General features: G+C 39.5%; 1 protein-coding gene and 3 non-coding genes across 4 annotated transcripts; 1 reads left to right on the top strand and 3 right to left on the bottom strand.

Annotated features, from left to right (window-relative positions):
* Positions 1-798: 798 nt before the first annotated feature.
* trnap-agg (transfer RNA proline (anticodon AGG)) lies at positions 799-870 on the bottom strand. Its single transcript has one exon. It is a non-coding gene; the product is annotated as a tRNA-Pro (tRNA).
* A 1,269-nt stretch (positions 871-2,139) lies between these two features.
* On the bottom strand, positions 2,140-2,211 carry trnap-agg (transfer RNA proline (anticodon AGG)). Its single transcript has one exon. It is a non-coding gene; the product is annotated as a tRNA-Pro (tRNA).
* A 3,097-nt stretch (positions 2,212-5,308) lies between these two features.
* Positions 5,309-5,380, bottom strand: trnap-ugg (transfer RNA proline (anticodon UGG)). Its single transcript has one exon. It is a non-coding gene; the product is annotated as a tRNA-Pro (tRNA).
* Positions 5,381-8,255: 2,875 nt separating this feature from the next.
* On the top strand, positions 8,256-12,926 carry setd6 (SET domain containing 6, protein lysine methyltransferase). Its single transcript, XM_084734136.1, has 9 exons — positions 8,256-8,365; positions 9,123-9,203; positions 9,937-10,081; positions 10,180-10,321; positions 10,396-10,590; positions 11,327-11,471; positions 11,749-11,929; positions 12,213-12,349; positions 12,494-12,926. Exons 1-9 carry the CDS (start codon positions 8,339-8,341, stop codon positions 12,836-12,838), a joined length of 1,398 nt encoding a protein of 465 aa, XP_084590262.1. The 5' UTR covers positions 8,256-8,338; the 3' UTR covers positions 12,839-12,926.
* Positions 12,927-14,573: the final 1,647 nt, after the last annotated feature.

Below are 14,573 nucleotides of genomic sequence, written 5' to 3'. Positions count from 1 at the left end.
TGTAGCCCTGGACAAAAATAAACTGTGCAGCCAACATCTGCTGCATGTCTCATAGTACCTGAGTCTCCCATACAGACTTCAAGTTGAAAACTCCCATTATAGCGAGTGTGAGGTTCCAGTGTGTGAGATTTATGTATCACCTCCTGAGCAAGCATGAATAGTTGGGAGAGAACCACAGCTAAGCCATCGGCCTACAAACAATAACCTCACATATAAACATACTTGATAATCATTAAAGTCTATAGGTTCTGTTTCATGATCCGGCCAGGTGTAAACCTGGAGGGGATCATGCACTTGCTTCTGTGTTTGGATGCATGTGTGCATATTTGCGTGCCTAATCAATGGGTCTGCATCTTGTCCAGAGTAAATCTCGCATACTATTGGCTTTGCCTGTCCTTTACTTAGATTTTTATCACAGATGAAAGTTCTTATGGGCTGTTCAGTGGTCAGGTGATTGTGATGCAGCTGAAGACACATTGAGATTGACCAACTTTCTTTGCACATAAATATTTTCTACATCGAAATTAAATATCAAATTGTGTTGTGCATTTAAAACAGTTAACTAGGGATAACATGTATGGGGTCATGTTAATTTTGGTGGAACTTTGCAAGTTTTAGCTTGTTGCAGTAAGTGCTTCACAATCTGTTGTCTGACTTTGATCTAAACTCTGCTGAGTGCACTGTTCTAATTAGATCATGTCTTACAATGTTAAATCTGTTAGCATTTTATTATATGCTGCATGCTACAACTGATAACAGGTATAACTGACTGACCTTTGACCTCAGGCATCATAAGCAGGGCTCGTCCGGGATTTGAACCCGGGACCTCTCGCACCCTAAGCGAGAATCATACCCCTAGACCAACGAGCCTGTCAACAAAAGGAAACTAGAGGGTTTAAATCTCCTCCCCTGTTCTTTCCAGACTTGCAGTTAAACTCCACACCAGTGATGTGGCAGCTTGAAGACCCATAGTTTATCTGGCTAAATAGCGCCCTCTGTTGCACAACATTCAGCACTTGTCCTCTGTACTCTTCACAGCTTTCTCCTGTAGCGATGTGCCTTGTCTTTGGCCATACTCTGAAGATGTGAGATTAGACTTTTCATCTTTCCTCCATACTCTCCATACTCCATACTCTGATGAATCATGCATAAGGTTTAAAAAAAATCAAACTGGCAATTTATATCAGAAAGAATGAACGCCATAATTTTGGTTTCAGTGTGACAAAGATGTTGGTTATGGTGTGTAGCTTTAAAGAAATAGAAATTCTAAGCATGTTTGGTGAGTTGCTTGGCTGACACACAGACTGTCCACCCCGTAGTATTATTAAGCATTACACTGTTACCATCTGTAGCCCTGGACAAAAATAAACTGTGCAGCCAACATCTGCTGCATGTCTCATAGTACCTGAGTCTCCCATACAGACTTCAAGTTGAAAACTCCCATTATAGCGAGTGTGAGGTTCCAGTGTGTGAGATTTATGTATCACCTCCTGAGCAAGCATGAATAGTTGGGAGAGAACCACAGCTAAGCCATCGGCCTACAAACAATAACCTCACATATAAACATACTTGATAATCATTAAAGTCTATAGGTTCTGTTTCATGATCCGGCCAGGTGTAAACCTGGAGGGGATCATGCACTTGCTTCTGTGTTTGGATGCATGTGTGCATATTTGCGTGCCTAATCAATGGGTCTGCATCTTGTCCAGAGTAAATCTCGCATACTATTGGCTTTGCCTGTCCTTTACTTAGATTTTTATCACAGATGAAAGTTCTTATGGGCTGTTCAGTGGTCAGGTGATTGTGATGCAGCTGAAGACACATTGAGATTGACCAACTTTCTTTCCACATAAATACTTTCTACATCGAAATTAAATATCAAATTGTGTTGTGTATTTAAAACAGTTAACTAGGGATAACATGTATGGGGTCATGTTAATTTTGGTGGAACTTTGCAAGTTTTAGCTTGTTGCAGTAAGTGCTTCACAATCTGTTGTCTGACTTTGATCTAAACTCTGCTGAGTGCACTGTTCTAATTAGATCATGTCTTACAATGTTAAATCTGTTAGCATTTTATTATATGCTGCATGCTACAACTGATAACAGGTATAACTGATTTGACCTCAGGCATCATAAGCAGGGCTCGTCCGGGATTTGAACCCGGGACCTCTCGCACCCTAAGCGAGAATCATACCCCTAGACCAACGAGCCTGTCAACAAAGGGAAAATAGAGGGTTTAAATCTCCTCCCCTGTTCTTTCCAGACTTGCAGTTAAACTCCACACCAGTGATGTGGCAGCTTGAAGACCCATAGCTTATCTGGCTAAATAGCGCCCTCTGTTGCACAACATTTTATATACCATTCAGCACCTTTCCTCTGGACTCTTCACTGCTTTCTCCTGTAGCATTGTGCCTCATCTTTGCCGATACTCTGGAGATGTGAGATTAGACTTCAACTTTGCCTCATACTAACGAGTGCATGTACATGCATTAGATTTTGTAAAATCCATTTAGCAGCTCAGACGTGAATGAACACCTATTTCACACAGAAATTTATGAGGCCATACTTTAGTAGACTCCGTGGTATTTATTTTAGGGGTGTTGCATTATAGTGTTACAGGTGTCATTTTCTGTGGTTATTCTGACCTCAAAATTTGGATAAAAGTTAGGAGCTCCCACAATCCATTTGTAGCAAGTGTGTCTGCCTACTAGTGATGTGCAAGTGATAAATCAATCATTTGAAACTTGAGACTCTTTGTAGGAGGGATGTCAGAAAATATTGACACAATTAAGTATTGGGATATTATGTTTTGTGATACTGTAGAGACTCTCAATACACTGTATCGTATGGATTAAAGTTCTCCATCGCAGCATAGCCAATGACATAGCATGTCTCCATTATTATATTAAGGTCTATAGTTTCTATTTCATTATCAGAGGGGATCATGTGTGCATGCTTAATCAATGGACCCGCATCATGTCCAGAGCTAATTTCACATGCTACTGGACCAATCAGTCCGATTGTTTTTTGTGCACATTTATGACTGTTTGCTGAAAGACCTCTCTGATAAGCCTTAAGAAACTTTGTTTATGGCTTCACACTGGTGACAGCTGTGGCCAGAGGCATTATGTTTTCATTATGTTTGTGTATATGTTTTTCATCACGTTCTCCTGAACGCGATACCTCAAGAACGCCTCGAGGGAAATTCAAGCCACAGGTGGTGAACAACTGGCCTAGTTGGCAGCTCTAGACTGTTTCTAAAAAGTACACCCATGGTTAATATGTGAGGCGAAATAAAAAGCCAAAAGTTCTCGGCAGTGTGGGAGTTACTGTACTATGAAATGGGGATGCTCTGTCACTCTGAAACTTTCTGGCAATCCTCCTTCTCTTCCCTCATGTACACACATAAGCAAACTAGCAATAGAAAACTGTTCAAAAACATTTTCTTCCTTTCAAACCCTGTTGGTCTCTAGTATTTAAATAAAGTCCAGATTAAAGTGTTTTTACAATTTTATGGGTGTATAAGAGAACAGCAGCAATGGTTCTGAGTTGGGTGGTGCTGAAGATAATTTTACATATTGTGCTATTTGTTTTTACTCTCAGATTTTATGCATATAGTGATGTTTACTTTATACTATAACAGTTTTTCCAAAATTAAATGAAAAAAATGGCAATATGTGGCCTTGATTACAGTACTACAACATATCACAATATATTCCATTGTAACCCCTTTATTGAGTCGTACCAGATTCTTGCCAGATTCTTGCCAGTACACAGCCCTACTTGCTAGTGAATCCAGAGTGATAAGTCCTCATCTCCACTCATATGCTCACTGATTCAGCCAGCCTGTAGCTCATTCCATGCCCTGAGCTGAAGGTCTGATGGCTAAAGTGGAAGTTAGCTGACTCAGCAGGCAGAAGTGTCTGGTGTGCATGCTCTGTGATAGAGGTCTGCATTTCAACAGTGGTATCCGCTTGAAGGCACATCTTTTTTTTTCCAATTTAAAAGCTTTTAGTATGAAGCAATTAAGTCAGGAAATGTTAAGTTTTCATCAGCCATTACATATCAAGACTCCTATACCACTGAAAGCAAACATGAAACAGTAAAACAGGCAGACACCTGAAAGTAGCCTACAAACAGCGATGCAGGAGAGAAACTTAAGTTCAAACCACAGAGATTCAGTTAGAAGCTACAAACAGACATTCTGAAAACCTCTTTCTCTCTGATCTCTTACACAGACATGAGTTGAGTCTTGTAACAAACATTTGTTTGGGGTTTAGAGGGGGTGTACTCGTGGGTTGGCACAGGTCGCCATACTAAAGGTAGTAATGGAAAAGCAAAAGTGACAATAGAAAAGCCACATATGGACACTGGGCAGGTGGATGATTATCAAGCTCTGGGTGACTGACATGACTTGTGTGTGTGACAAAGAAGTTGGTAATGGTTTATAGTTGTTGTTTTTTTTTTATGATAATTTGATGTATGCTTTTTATGTTGCAGTACTGACAAACAGACTATCTACCAGATAGTATGACTGATCATTACAGCACAACCATCTGTAGCCATGGAAAAAGTAATGTGCAGCCACTTCTGCTGCTTGTCTCATTGTACATGTAGGCTGGCCTCACTAATATAGATGAAGAACATTTGTTATTTATGTGAAATTAACTTGGCAGTAATGTCAATGGTTGAGTGATGGCACAAGCTCATATCAAGTGTCTCTTGAACACTTAATTGACATTTTGACACTGTTGGTCAAATAAGCTCCAAAGGAAGTGTATCATTACACATTAAGGAAGCTGAGCCTATCTCTTGTTTGAGCCTGGGACCTCTCACACCCTAAGCAAGAATCAGATCGCTAGACCAGTGATTACCAAATTGTGTTTAAGTTTGAAATTGCTATAAAATATTTATGAATATTTTGTAAAACGTAATCAGAACAAATAAAACTAAGCTATGGGATATAATTAAAGTATGTATGCAAGTTTAACAGGTGTTATAAAGTATGTGGTGACCTGTCACATTATGACTGGTCATTGCTATGATTTGTCTTGTGTGTTGATCAGAGTTGTGATTAAAGGTTTGGGTGGGCCACAGAACATTTTGAGATTGACTGGGTCATGGCATTCTTAAATTTGGGAATGACTACCCTAGACCAACAAGCCCTCTTACATAAGAAAACAGGGGGGTTAAATCTCCTCCTGTTCTTTCCAAAAGTAAAAAGTAGGTAGCAAATGCCTATGCAGTGTGGTGCTGATTGCTGGCAGACACTATGTCTTGACTTCAGTAACTCTAGTGTTAAAAGCCAGGGCTCGTCCGGGATTTGAACCCGGGACCTCTCGCACCCAAAGCGAGAATCATACCCCTAGACCAACGAGCCCACTTCTTGTGACTTTTTTGTGCACAACACCAGACTGCTGATGTGGCAGGGTAGAGGCCAAGAGATTGCTCTATATAGTACCTACTAGTGGTCAGTGGTGGAAAAACAGCACACACACCAACAGTCACAAAAGTCTGATTATGAAACAGGATAACATATAAGACATTTCAGACAGAAAGCTGATACAGTGCAAGAGACAAAACAAGTTTATACTTATATCAGAAAGTTGTCACAACTGATTGGTATTGTTCATCAATGGTAGAATCATACTGTAATAAACCATATTATCCTGGCTCTAGGTGAATTTAATTCATCAGTGCATTGAACTCCCACTTTTAGGCAATTATTAGCTTTGCATGTAATTAAGACTTTCAAAATTATTGATACCTAAATATTAGGGTTGTCACGATTCTCAAAATCCACAATCTGATTTAACTTTTGATTTTAAGGGCATGACTCAGTTTGATTTTCAGTTTCAGTCCATTGCTTATATGTCCTGAAAACTATCATTTATATTTTCAGATTCCTCTTAACAAAGATTTATTTAAAAATAAACTTCACAGCAGAGTTATGTGAAATGCTTCTTACCATGGATGAATGTGCTCAGTGGAAACACTGAGCCAGATACTAGATAACCAAGTGACTTTTTCTGAGCCAACACTGTGTGTAGATTGTTAATAGAAAAAAAAAAAAAAGATTTTGTTTGTTGAGTGCTTTTTTTTGTTCTAATATTGAAAGAGGTATTGAGTATTGATTTTACAGTATTATTGTATTGTTAGATTAAATTTAAAATTCTGGTGTCATAACAATTCTATATGTAATGTTCACTTTCATTTTGATTATGCACAAGCCATGTACAAACCCCTACAATATGCTGATATAAGTTGTTATAAAAGTATCTTGTCTAATTTAAATTAATTCACTGCCCTAGTTCAGGAATATTACAGTTCATCTGTAGCGATAGGAAGTGATATAGTGATTATATACAGCTCTTAATGCTCTCTGTGCCATTATTTAGAGGGCAGGGCAGCCGATTGCTGAATTAAAATGCCAATAAAAAAACATATTCATCCATTGTCTCATATATCTATTATACATGGTTATGATAGCCAGGAACAGGTTGTTTTAGAGGAATTATCTATTAATTAATTATCTAGAAAAATACATGATATTATGCTGTAGATTTCAATACATGCTTGCCAGTAAGGGCGTTTGATCATTTTTTAATGTTTTTAATTGTATTTTATTATATGTTTTATGGTGAAACCAAAGGCAAATTTGTAAAGTGGACAATCAAGTTTTTGTGTTTGTGGATTAGCTTTCATATAGGATGGCAGACATTTGTTAGCAAGATGTTGACTGAGGAAACTGAGGCAAATGTTTATGCATGAGAATCCATGAAAACTATAGTACTGGGCCCTAAACTAACTTTTTCACCACCTTCATCAAAACTCTGCTTATGTCTGCAGACATTTTTTATTGACCTTGTGAGTGCAGACATCAACCAAATCTGATTATCTCAAAATGCCAGATAATCACCCCAAGTAACTGGCTGATCAGTCTATCAGTAATTTCCAGTCAACAGACTTGGGTCAGTAGGAGAAGGTCAGCTTATTTGAGTCTGTATTTAGTTATGTAGTCCTGTTAGTATAAGAGTGGGCAGAAGATATTATCACAAGACAGAACTGTCAAGTTTTATACAGGATCAGCCAAAAATCATTAAGACCTACTATATGAAATACTGTTTACAAATTAACCAGTCAGGGGAAAGATATTGCGTTCATGTGGGTATCAGCACAGTCAGGGATCCTGAGGAATGATAAAGTAGACAAGTCAGTGGTCAGTAGTGAATATGTGGAAGTTAATTCTAAACTTTTAAAATTGGAGGAAAGAGCATAATTTGGAGGGAAACAATCAAACAGTGGCAACAGTACTGGGATAGTGTGACAAAAGGAAGACAACTGCATGTTCAAAATAAAGTAGGACGGACAAGAATCAAGTGGAACCAAGAGGAAAGAGCAAGTAATTAATAGTAGATTAAAGGTACAGTACAGTCGATTTATGGGGATTAGTTGGCAGAATATGGCAGAAATTGAATATTGGCCCAGTATCCATAAATGTGTTTTCATTAGTGTATAATCACCTCAAATAGGTGTGTTTTTGTTACCTTAGCCCTTTTTACAAATTTTGCAGGTCCTCCTCCATTGAAGCTGGAGCCACTGTACTTTCTACTTAGGGCTGCACAATTAATCAAAATCTTACTAAAAATCGCAATATGGCTTTCTGCAACTCTCAAAATGCAGGAGATGCAGTATTTGTTAAAGGAAAACTGTGTCAAAATTTTTTTTAAATGAATGAGATGAATGTCGTGAGACAGATGACTTGTCCCACATATCAGATTCTACACTTTAAAAAAAACATCTTCATTTGGTCCAGATTCCTGCAAAAAATCACAGCATACTCATTTTAACATGTTTTTTCAATCAAAATAAGAATAAAGATGTAAAAATTATCATCACTTATAATATCGCAATTGCAGTGTTAGTCAAAGTAACTGCAGTTCAATACTTTTTCAAAATTATTCAGCCCTATTTTTTCTACACATTTAGAAAGAGAGGACTATGTGACGTATTATTAGTCTGCAAGCTTGCAGATAGATGACTCTAAATCCTACACACTGCTCCTTTAAAAATGTTCACAGTGACTCCAACAGTAAACCTTTTGCCACAGAGAAACATTCATCTGGCCAGGAGGAGGCGGTAATGCAACTTAAAGGCTGCCAGCTGCCGTAAAACACCAAAAGAAGAAGTTCGCTGCCTACAAGTCGTCGTTTGGGTCAAACTTAATGCACTGTCGTTCACAGTCCACATGTCGCTTTTCCGCACGCTCGAGTTAGCTTCGGGCTAGTTAACAGTGTCAGCGGCTGACAGCTCCTGGGTTTGAAATCACATTTACAGGATGGCAACAGAGGCGAAACGACCCAAGGTTACAATTCAATCAGTTTGAACCAACAGGCAGAGATGATTGTACTCGGGCTGTTTGTATATGTGTGTTTGTGCATACACGAGCTACACTACTGCCAGCTTCATGTGAGAGTAACTGCAACTGATCAGTCCTATATATTAACTTTTGTGTGGTACAGTTGGAGGAAAACCTTATTTAAGCTGCACAGCCACAATTATGAACGCAGTTACTCTGTATTCCAGATGTTGGTGATTTTTCTTTTATTCAACACATGAGCAGCTCGCTTACTTGAATCGAAGCTGCACGGCAGTGATTACTTTCTATAATAGGAGCAACACTGTTACACATCGTCAACAAGCCTACAGCGCTTCCTTTGACTTTTGTGTAAAACTTTATTTTAGTACGAATTTTGTTTTTCTAGCTGGAACATGAGTGAGATCTGTCAGCTCTGTGTGGAGGCAGTTTAAGGTCAAGGAAGAAAAGAGCGAAACAGTTTGGTGTCATTCGTGTATTTATTTTAATTTCATTATAATTGTTTGAATGGTGCTGAGGAATCAAAAATGCTGCTAAAAGTTCTGGGTGTGAAAAAGTTTCAATAAAAAGAAGCAGTATCATTGTTTATGTGAATCATGTGGATTGTGTATTTCTACCTTCATAGGAGTAAAATACTTGTTTCACACTTTGATGGTTTTTTTTTTAATGCCATGGGTAAGCAAAGTGCATTCAGTGTATTATTTACATCTCAGCTGTGATGTTTTTCTCCATGTGCTCCTGACAGGTAGCTGATGGTTCTGAGCTCAGTCCCCTGCAGAACTTTCTACAGTGGTGTGACAGCGTCAACTTGGTACTCAACAGTAAGGTATGTAGCAGTACATCTTTTATAAAACATTTAAAATGTGTGTATTGTTTTACTGAGTAGAAGAAAAACAAGAGCCTGTTAATTGTCTCATTTATGAACAAGGCTAATATGTTCTATACAGTAAAAAATTTAAGGCAGCTTATTTAAATAGATTTTTGAGTATTGAGCCCAACACACATTCTGTTTTAAAAAGGTTTTACCAACTATTTTGTTGAGATAAAGTCATTAAAGTAAGTTGCCTTGAATTTTTTAGGTTTGTTTTCTTGATGAGAGGAAATAAAAAGATATAGATGGCCTAAATGCATTTATTTTTTAGTTATTAATTATTTAATGCGTATAATATACACATTCTTGATGTGCATATTATGCACACGTCAAGATAATATATAGTGATGCTGAAATGGCAGTTACAATGGCCAAAAACATTTATCAATGCAAAAATTAACTCTACCAAGGCCTATTGTGAATTGGGTCGTGATGGTTTGTGATTTTTAAAAAGCAGGTTCCCAACAAAACAGTTTGGGAAACACTGCCTGAGACAGCTGCCATTATTCTGCCATAGAATTTGTCTCTGGGACTGTCTGTCAGCCAGGCAGTCTGTGGTCTGTCCTCTCCTGCCATTTTTTCCATTGTTTAGTATTTCACACAAGTTTTTGAATGAAGTGTACTTCCTTTATTTAGCTGCAATGATCCCAGTCTCCCTAACCGTTAGGATGGGTGTCCCTCTCTGTAGGTGTGTGTGAGTAAAGAAGGTACTGTGGCAGAGTATGGGATGCTTGCGAAGGAAGACATAGAGGAGGGTGAGGTTTTATTCACCATCCCCAGATCAGCTCTCCTCCACCAGGGAACAACCAAGGTCTCCGCCCTGCTGGAGAAAGGTGACATTTCTAATCACAAAGAAGTTCTCATGAGATTGAAGCTGCCTGCATCTCCCTTCTGTTGGTAACCTTACTGTTTCTCCCTTTATCCTTGACAGAGAGGTCATCTCTGGAGAGCCCGTCTGGCTGGGTCCCTCTGCTGCTGGCCCTGCTGTATGAGTACACGTCCCCGCAGTCCCACTGGAGACCCTACCTCTCTCTGTGGACCAACTTCAAGACACTGGACCACCCCATGTTCTGGTAGGAAACTGTTTAAAATCAGTGTCAAAAACATCTCATAGATCACGTCTGTTACTTAAAGCTTATTTGTTCAGGTCTAAAGAGGAGAGAGACAGACTGTTGAGGGGGACAGGTGTTCCAGAGGCTGTGGACACAGACTTGGCCAACATCCAGAAGGAATACGCAGATGTGGTCCTGCCCTTCATCACCAAGCATCCTGACCTCTGGAACCCTGACACACACACACTGGACCTGTACATACAGCTGGTGGCCTTTGTCATGGCCTACAGGTTAGTGAGCACAAAACAAAATACTTCATTATACTTCATTTTCTTGATGAATCCAGGAAATGGTGAAAAATATGATCACTGTTTCTTAAAGCCCAAGATGATGTCCTTAATGTCTTGTTTTGTCCACAACCCAAATATATTCAGTTTACTGTCATAGAGGAGTAAAGAACCCAGAATATAATAACATCAAAGAATTCTGACGTCTTTTTCTTTAAAAAAAATTGCTCAAAAAGGTGAATCAATAATCAAAATAGTTGGTAATTAATTTAATAGTTGATTAATTTAATAGTTTTTGTGGTTGTCGTCTTAAAACCTTACCTTGTGAGGCAGCTGGATTCACAAGATCACGTAAGAATCTATCTCACCAGGCTTCAAGTTATCTGTTTGCGTCTGCATCTGTTGGCTCTGCTCAAAGTAACCCGACACACCAGATTGTCTAATACACAGAACCAAAGGATTGTCACATAATCTTGTGAAGCCAGTGTTAATTCTAATACTACATCATATGGTTCATTGATCTGATTTGCTTAAGTTAGCCCGTGTTTGATTTGATAGACAGATGGCTCAGTGTTTTTTGAAAGTGCTTGCCCTTTTCTAAAGTTTCTGAGGAAGACTTTCCAGATGGTTCTGTCTAACAAACCATCTGGCATATCATTTGTCATGTCATACCTAACTTCACCTGTTATTTCTTTCATCCCTTCCACGATCCTCTCCCTGTTCATCCTCCTCTCTGTAGTTTCCAGGAGCCACAAGAAGAGGACGATGTTGAGGAGGATGAGGAGGATGAGGAGGAGAAGGCCCCCAATCCACCCATGATGGTTCCCATGGCAGACATGCTTAACCATGTGTCCAATCACAATGCTAATCTGGAGTTCACACTAGTGAGGGGACACATCCACTCCTAATATTGATGCACTTTTCCTTGTTTCAAATGTCTGGATTAGATAGTTTGTTTCGTTTACCAGAACAGCTTCTGGTCTGTAAAACACAGAGGAATGAAGTCTGGTTTTGTTAAATTAAAAGACATTGGGAGCTAAACTGTGGACAGTTAACACAGCTTTAACATCTTAGCGTTTTCCTGTTTCTCTCATTTTTTATTGTTTTAACTCTTCATGTCCACTTTCTTTCTCATTCCCTCCACTCTCCCATCTTTCTCAGGACAGTCTGAAGATGGTTTGCGTGCGCCCCATTCGTAAAGGCGAGGAGGTCTTTAATACCTACGGGCAGATGGCCAACTGGCAGTTGCTGCATATGTACGGCTTCACAGAGTCATATGAAAGCAACAGCAACGACACTGCTGACATCCCAATCACCAACCTGTACAAAGTGGCCACACAAGGTGATATATTGCAATAGTAACAAGAAGAAAAAAATATATGTGGACAGGGGAGATTTAATGAACAGCGGGCAGGATGACATGATACCCTTTATGTCTTAACTGGAGCAGCTGGTAAATTGTAAATTGCTGGTAAAATTACACAACAGTAAATTGTGAAAAAATGTTGGTTTCTGTTTTGCAAAACCCAAAATGATGTCCCCAAATGTCTTCTTTGTCCACACCTAAAGATATTCACTTAATGCTTCCTCTCAACTGTCCCCGTCCATCCATCTTCTGTTCCCAGGTATTCAGTCTGATTTGGACCGGCAGCTGATGGAGGAGCAGTGGGAGATGCTGTGTCAGATGATGCAAGAGAAAGCAGCCTTTGTTTTTGGCAAACAGGGCTGCCTTACAGACACAGAGCTACATACTGTGCTCAAGGTGAGGGAGTGCATACATTAGTGCTGTTTACATGACACTGTTTGCTCGCATGCTGCACAAAACCCGGAAATATACACGAGAAGACACTTTGGTACAGGTCAATATTTGAGGAATGGCTGTCGCTCTTGCTTTGTGTGTGTTCAGGTGCTGTGCATGTCAAAGGAGGAGTTCTTGGAGTTCAAAGAGAATGAAGGATGGGAGGAAGATGAAGAGGAGGACGAGAGGGTTTCCCATGCTTTCTCTAGCGAGGGTCTCCCTGGGTTAAAGGCCTCATGGAAATGGCTAATTCATGAAGCAGCCCGTCTGACCCTGAGGTCCTATGGAGACAGAGAGGAGGAGGAGGAGGGGAAAAGTGTGGACAGGGACCAGGTGCTGATAGAGGACAAGGCAGCACTTGAAGGACTGAACAGCAGGCAGCAGAATGCACTGCAGGTTCGCTACGGACAGAAAAGAATCCTGTATGGACTGATGGAGCTCACCAAGTCATGAGTTTAGCTGCAGGAGTGAGCGGGACCACAAGAGTTTGTTTTTGAAACATCTGTCTTGTAAAACACTGTCAATAAATGTTTTTACTGAAGATGCATCTGATTTTCAACATCTTGATTTGCACCGTTAACACTGCACACTTAGTGTTGTGCAATTATCTGTACATGTAAACAAAACAGGGAAAATTATGAGACAGTGCATGATTTGTAATAAACAGTGATCAGTTTTGTGCTAAACTGGAAAAGCATTCATCTGCAGGCTACACACCCATCCTTCATATCACAAAGGGGGGCGTCTAACTGCACTTATGGCATCATATCACAACATCTGCCCTCAGAGTGGACATGACTGTCTACAAAACTCAATGTCTGTGAACTGAGCCTGTTCTAAGACAGCCATGTGCTTACTGGCACTCAGCTTGTGGTTCTCAATGCACCAAAACCAGTGTCTGCTGTTTTACTAGAAAGAATTACTTCCTACATAAAACTGCTCACAACAAGGTCTGTGGCGTTACTGGGTCATGATGTCTAGAAAGAGACACTGGTTTTGATTTTTTCTTTTAGCCCCATTACACGGGAGAGAAGACAGATACAGTTGTGCTCACTCATGGCTAGTGGTTAATTTTGGTCTCATCACTCCAAATGACTTTGTTCCAGAAGTTTTGAGGCTTGTCTCTGTGCTGTTTGGTGTACTGTACGCAGGATGCTTTGTGACATTTGTGTAGTAATGGCTTTCTTCTGGCGACTCGACCATGCAGCCCATTTTTCTTCAAGTGCCTCCTTATTTTGCATCTTGAAACAGCCACACCACTTTTTTTCCAGAGTCCTGTATTTCAGCTGAAGTTATTTGTGGGTTTATCTTTGCATCAATTTCCTGGCAGTTGTGGCTGAAGGTTTTGTTGGTCTACCTGACCGTGGTTTGGTTTTAACACAATCCCTCATTTTCCACTTCTTAATTAGAGTTTGAACATTGCTAAATGGCATTCTCAGTTCCTTGGATATCTTTTTATATCCCTTTCTTGTTTTATACAGTTCAGTTACCTTTTCCCGCAGATCCTTTGACAATTCTTTTGCTTTCCTCATGACTCAGAATCCAGAAACGTCAGTGCAGCACTGGATGAAAGATGCGAGCCTCTGTCAGGAGCCCAGAAACTCACTGACCTTTTATACACACACACACTGCTTACAAGCAAACAGATCACAGGTGAGGATGGTTACCTTTAGTAGCCAAACTCATTTGTGTCAACTTGTGTGCATGTTATCAGGCCAAAATTTTCAGGTTATGTAAACTTTTGATCAGGGTCATTTAGGTAGTTTCTGTTGTCATTGTGATTTAAAGAGTAAATACAGTTGTCTGACAATAAAAGGCTTCACCCAACCACTAACCATGAGTGAAAAAAAAGTTTCTCTTATTCATATTCTCTGAAAAATGGCAAAAAAATCCAATTCTGTCAGGGTATGTAAACTTATGAGCACAACTGCATCTCTACAGCTGATATTAAAAACTCTGCAAGTCACATCAAAGAAATCCAAATCGATAAATAGCACTACAGACCAGAGGAAAATGTATTTCAGAATTTGGGATTAACTCTTTTTAAGCAGTGCATATATCATATTTTAGTTGTCACATTGGATAACCTCAAATACCTTTGAAACTTCAAGATTATTTGCCTTTTATCGTTTTGAGTTGTAACATTTTCTAGTCTTGCAATCCTGGGAGAAGTCATGACAGGCCAGCC

Source organism: Lutjanus erythropterus, chromosome 13 (genome assembly GCF_056507025.1).
Source record: "Lutjanus erythropterus isolate fLutEry1 chromosome 13, fLutEry1.hap2, whole genome shotgun sequence".
Taxonomy (NCBI): Eukaryota; Metazoa; Chordata; class Actinopteri; order Lutjaniformes; family Lutjanidae; genus Lutjanus; species Lutjanus erythropterus.
Note: the sequence above shows the minus strand (reverse complement) of the source record. Positions and strands in the feature narration are given on the sequence as shown.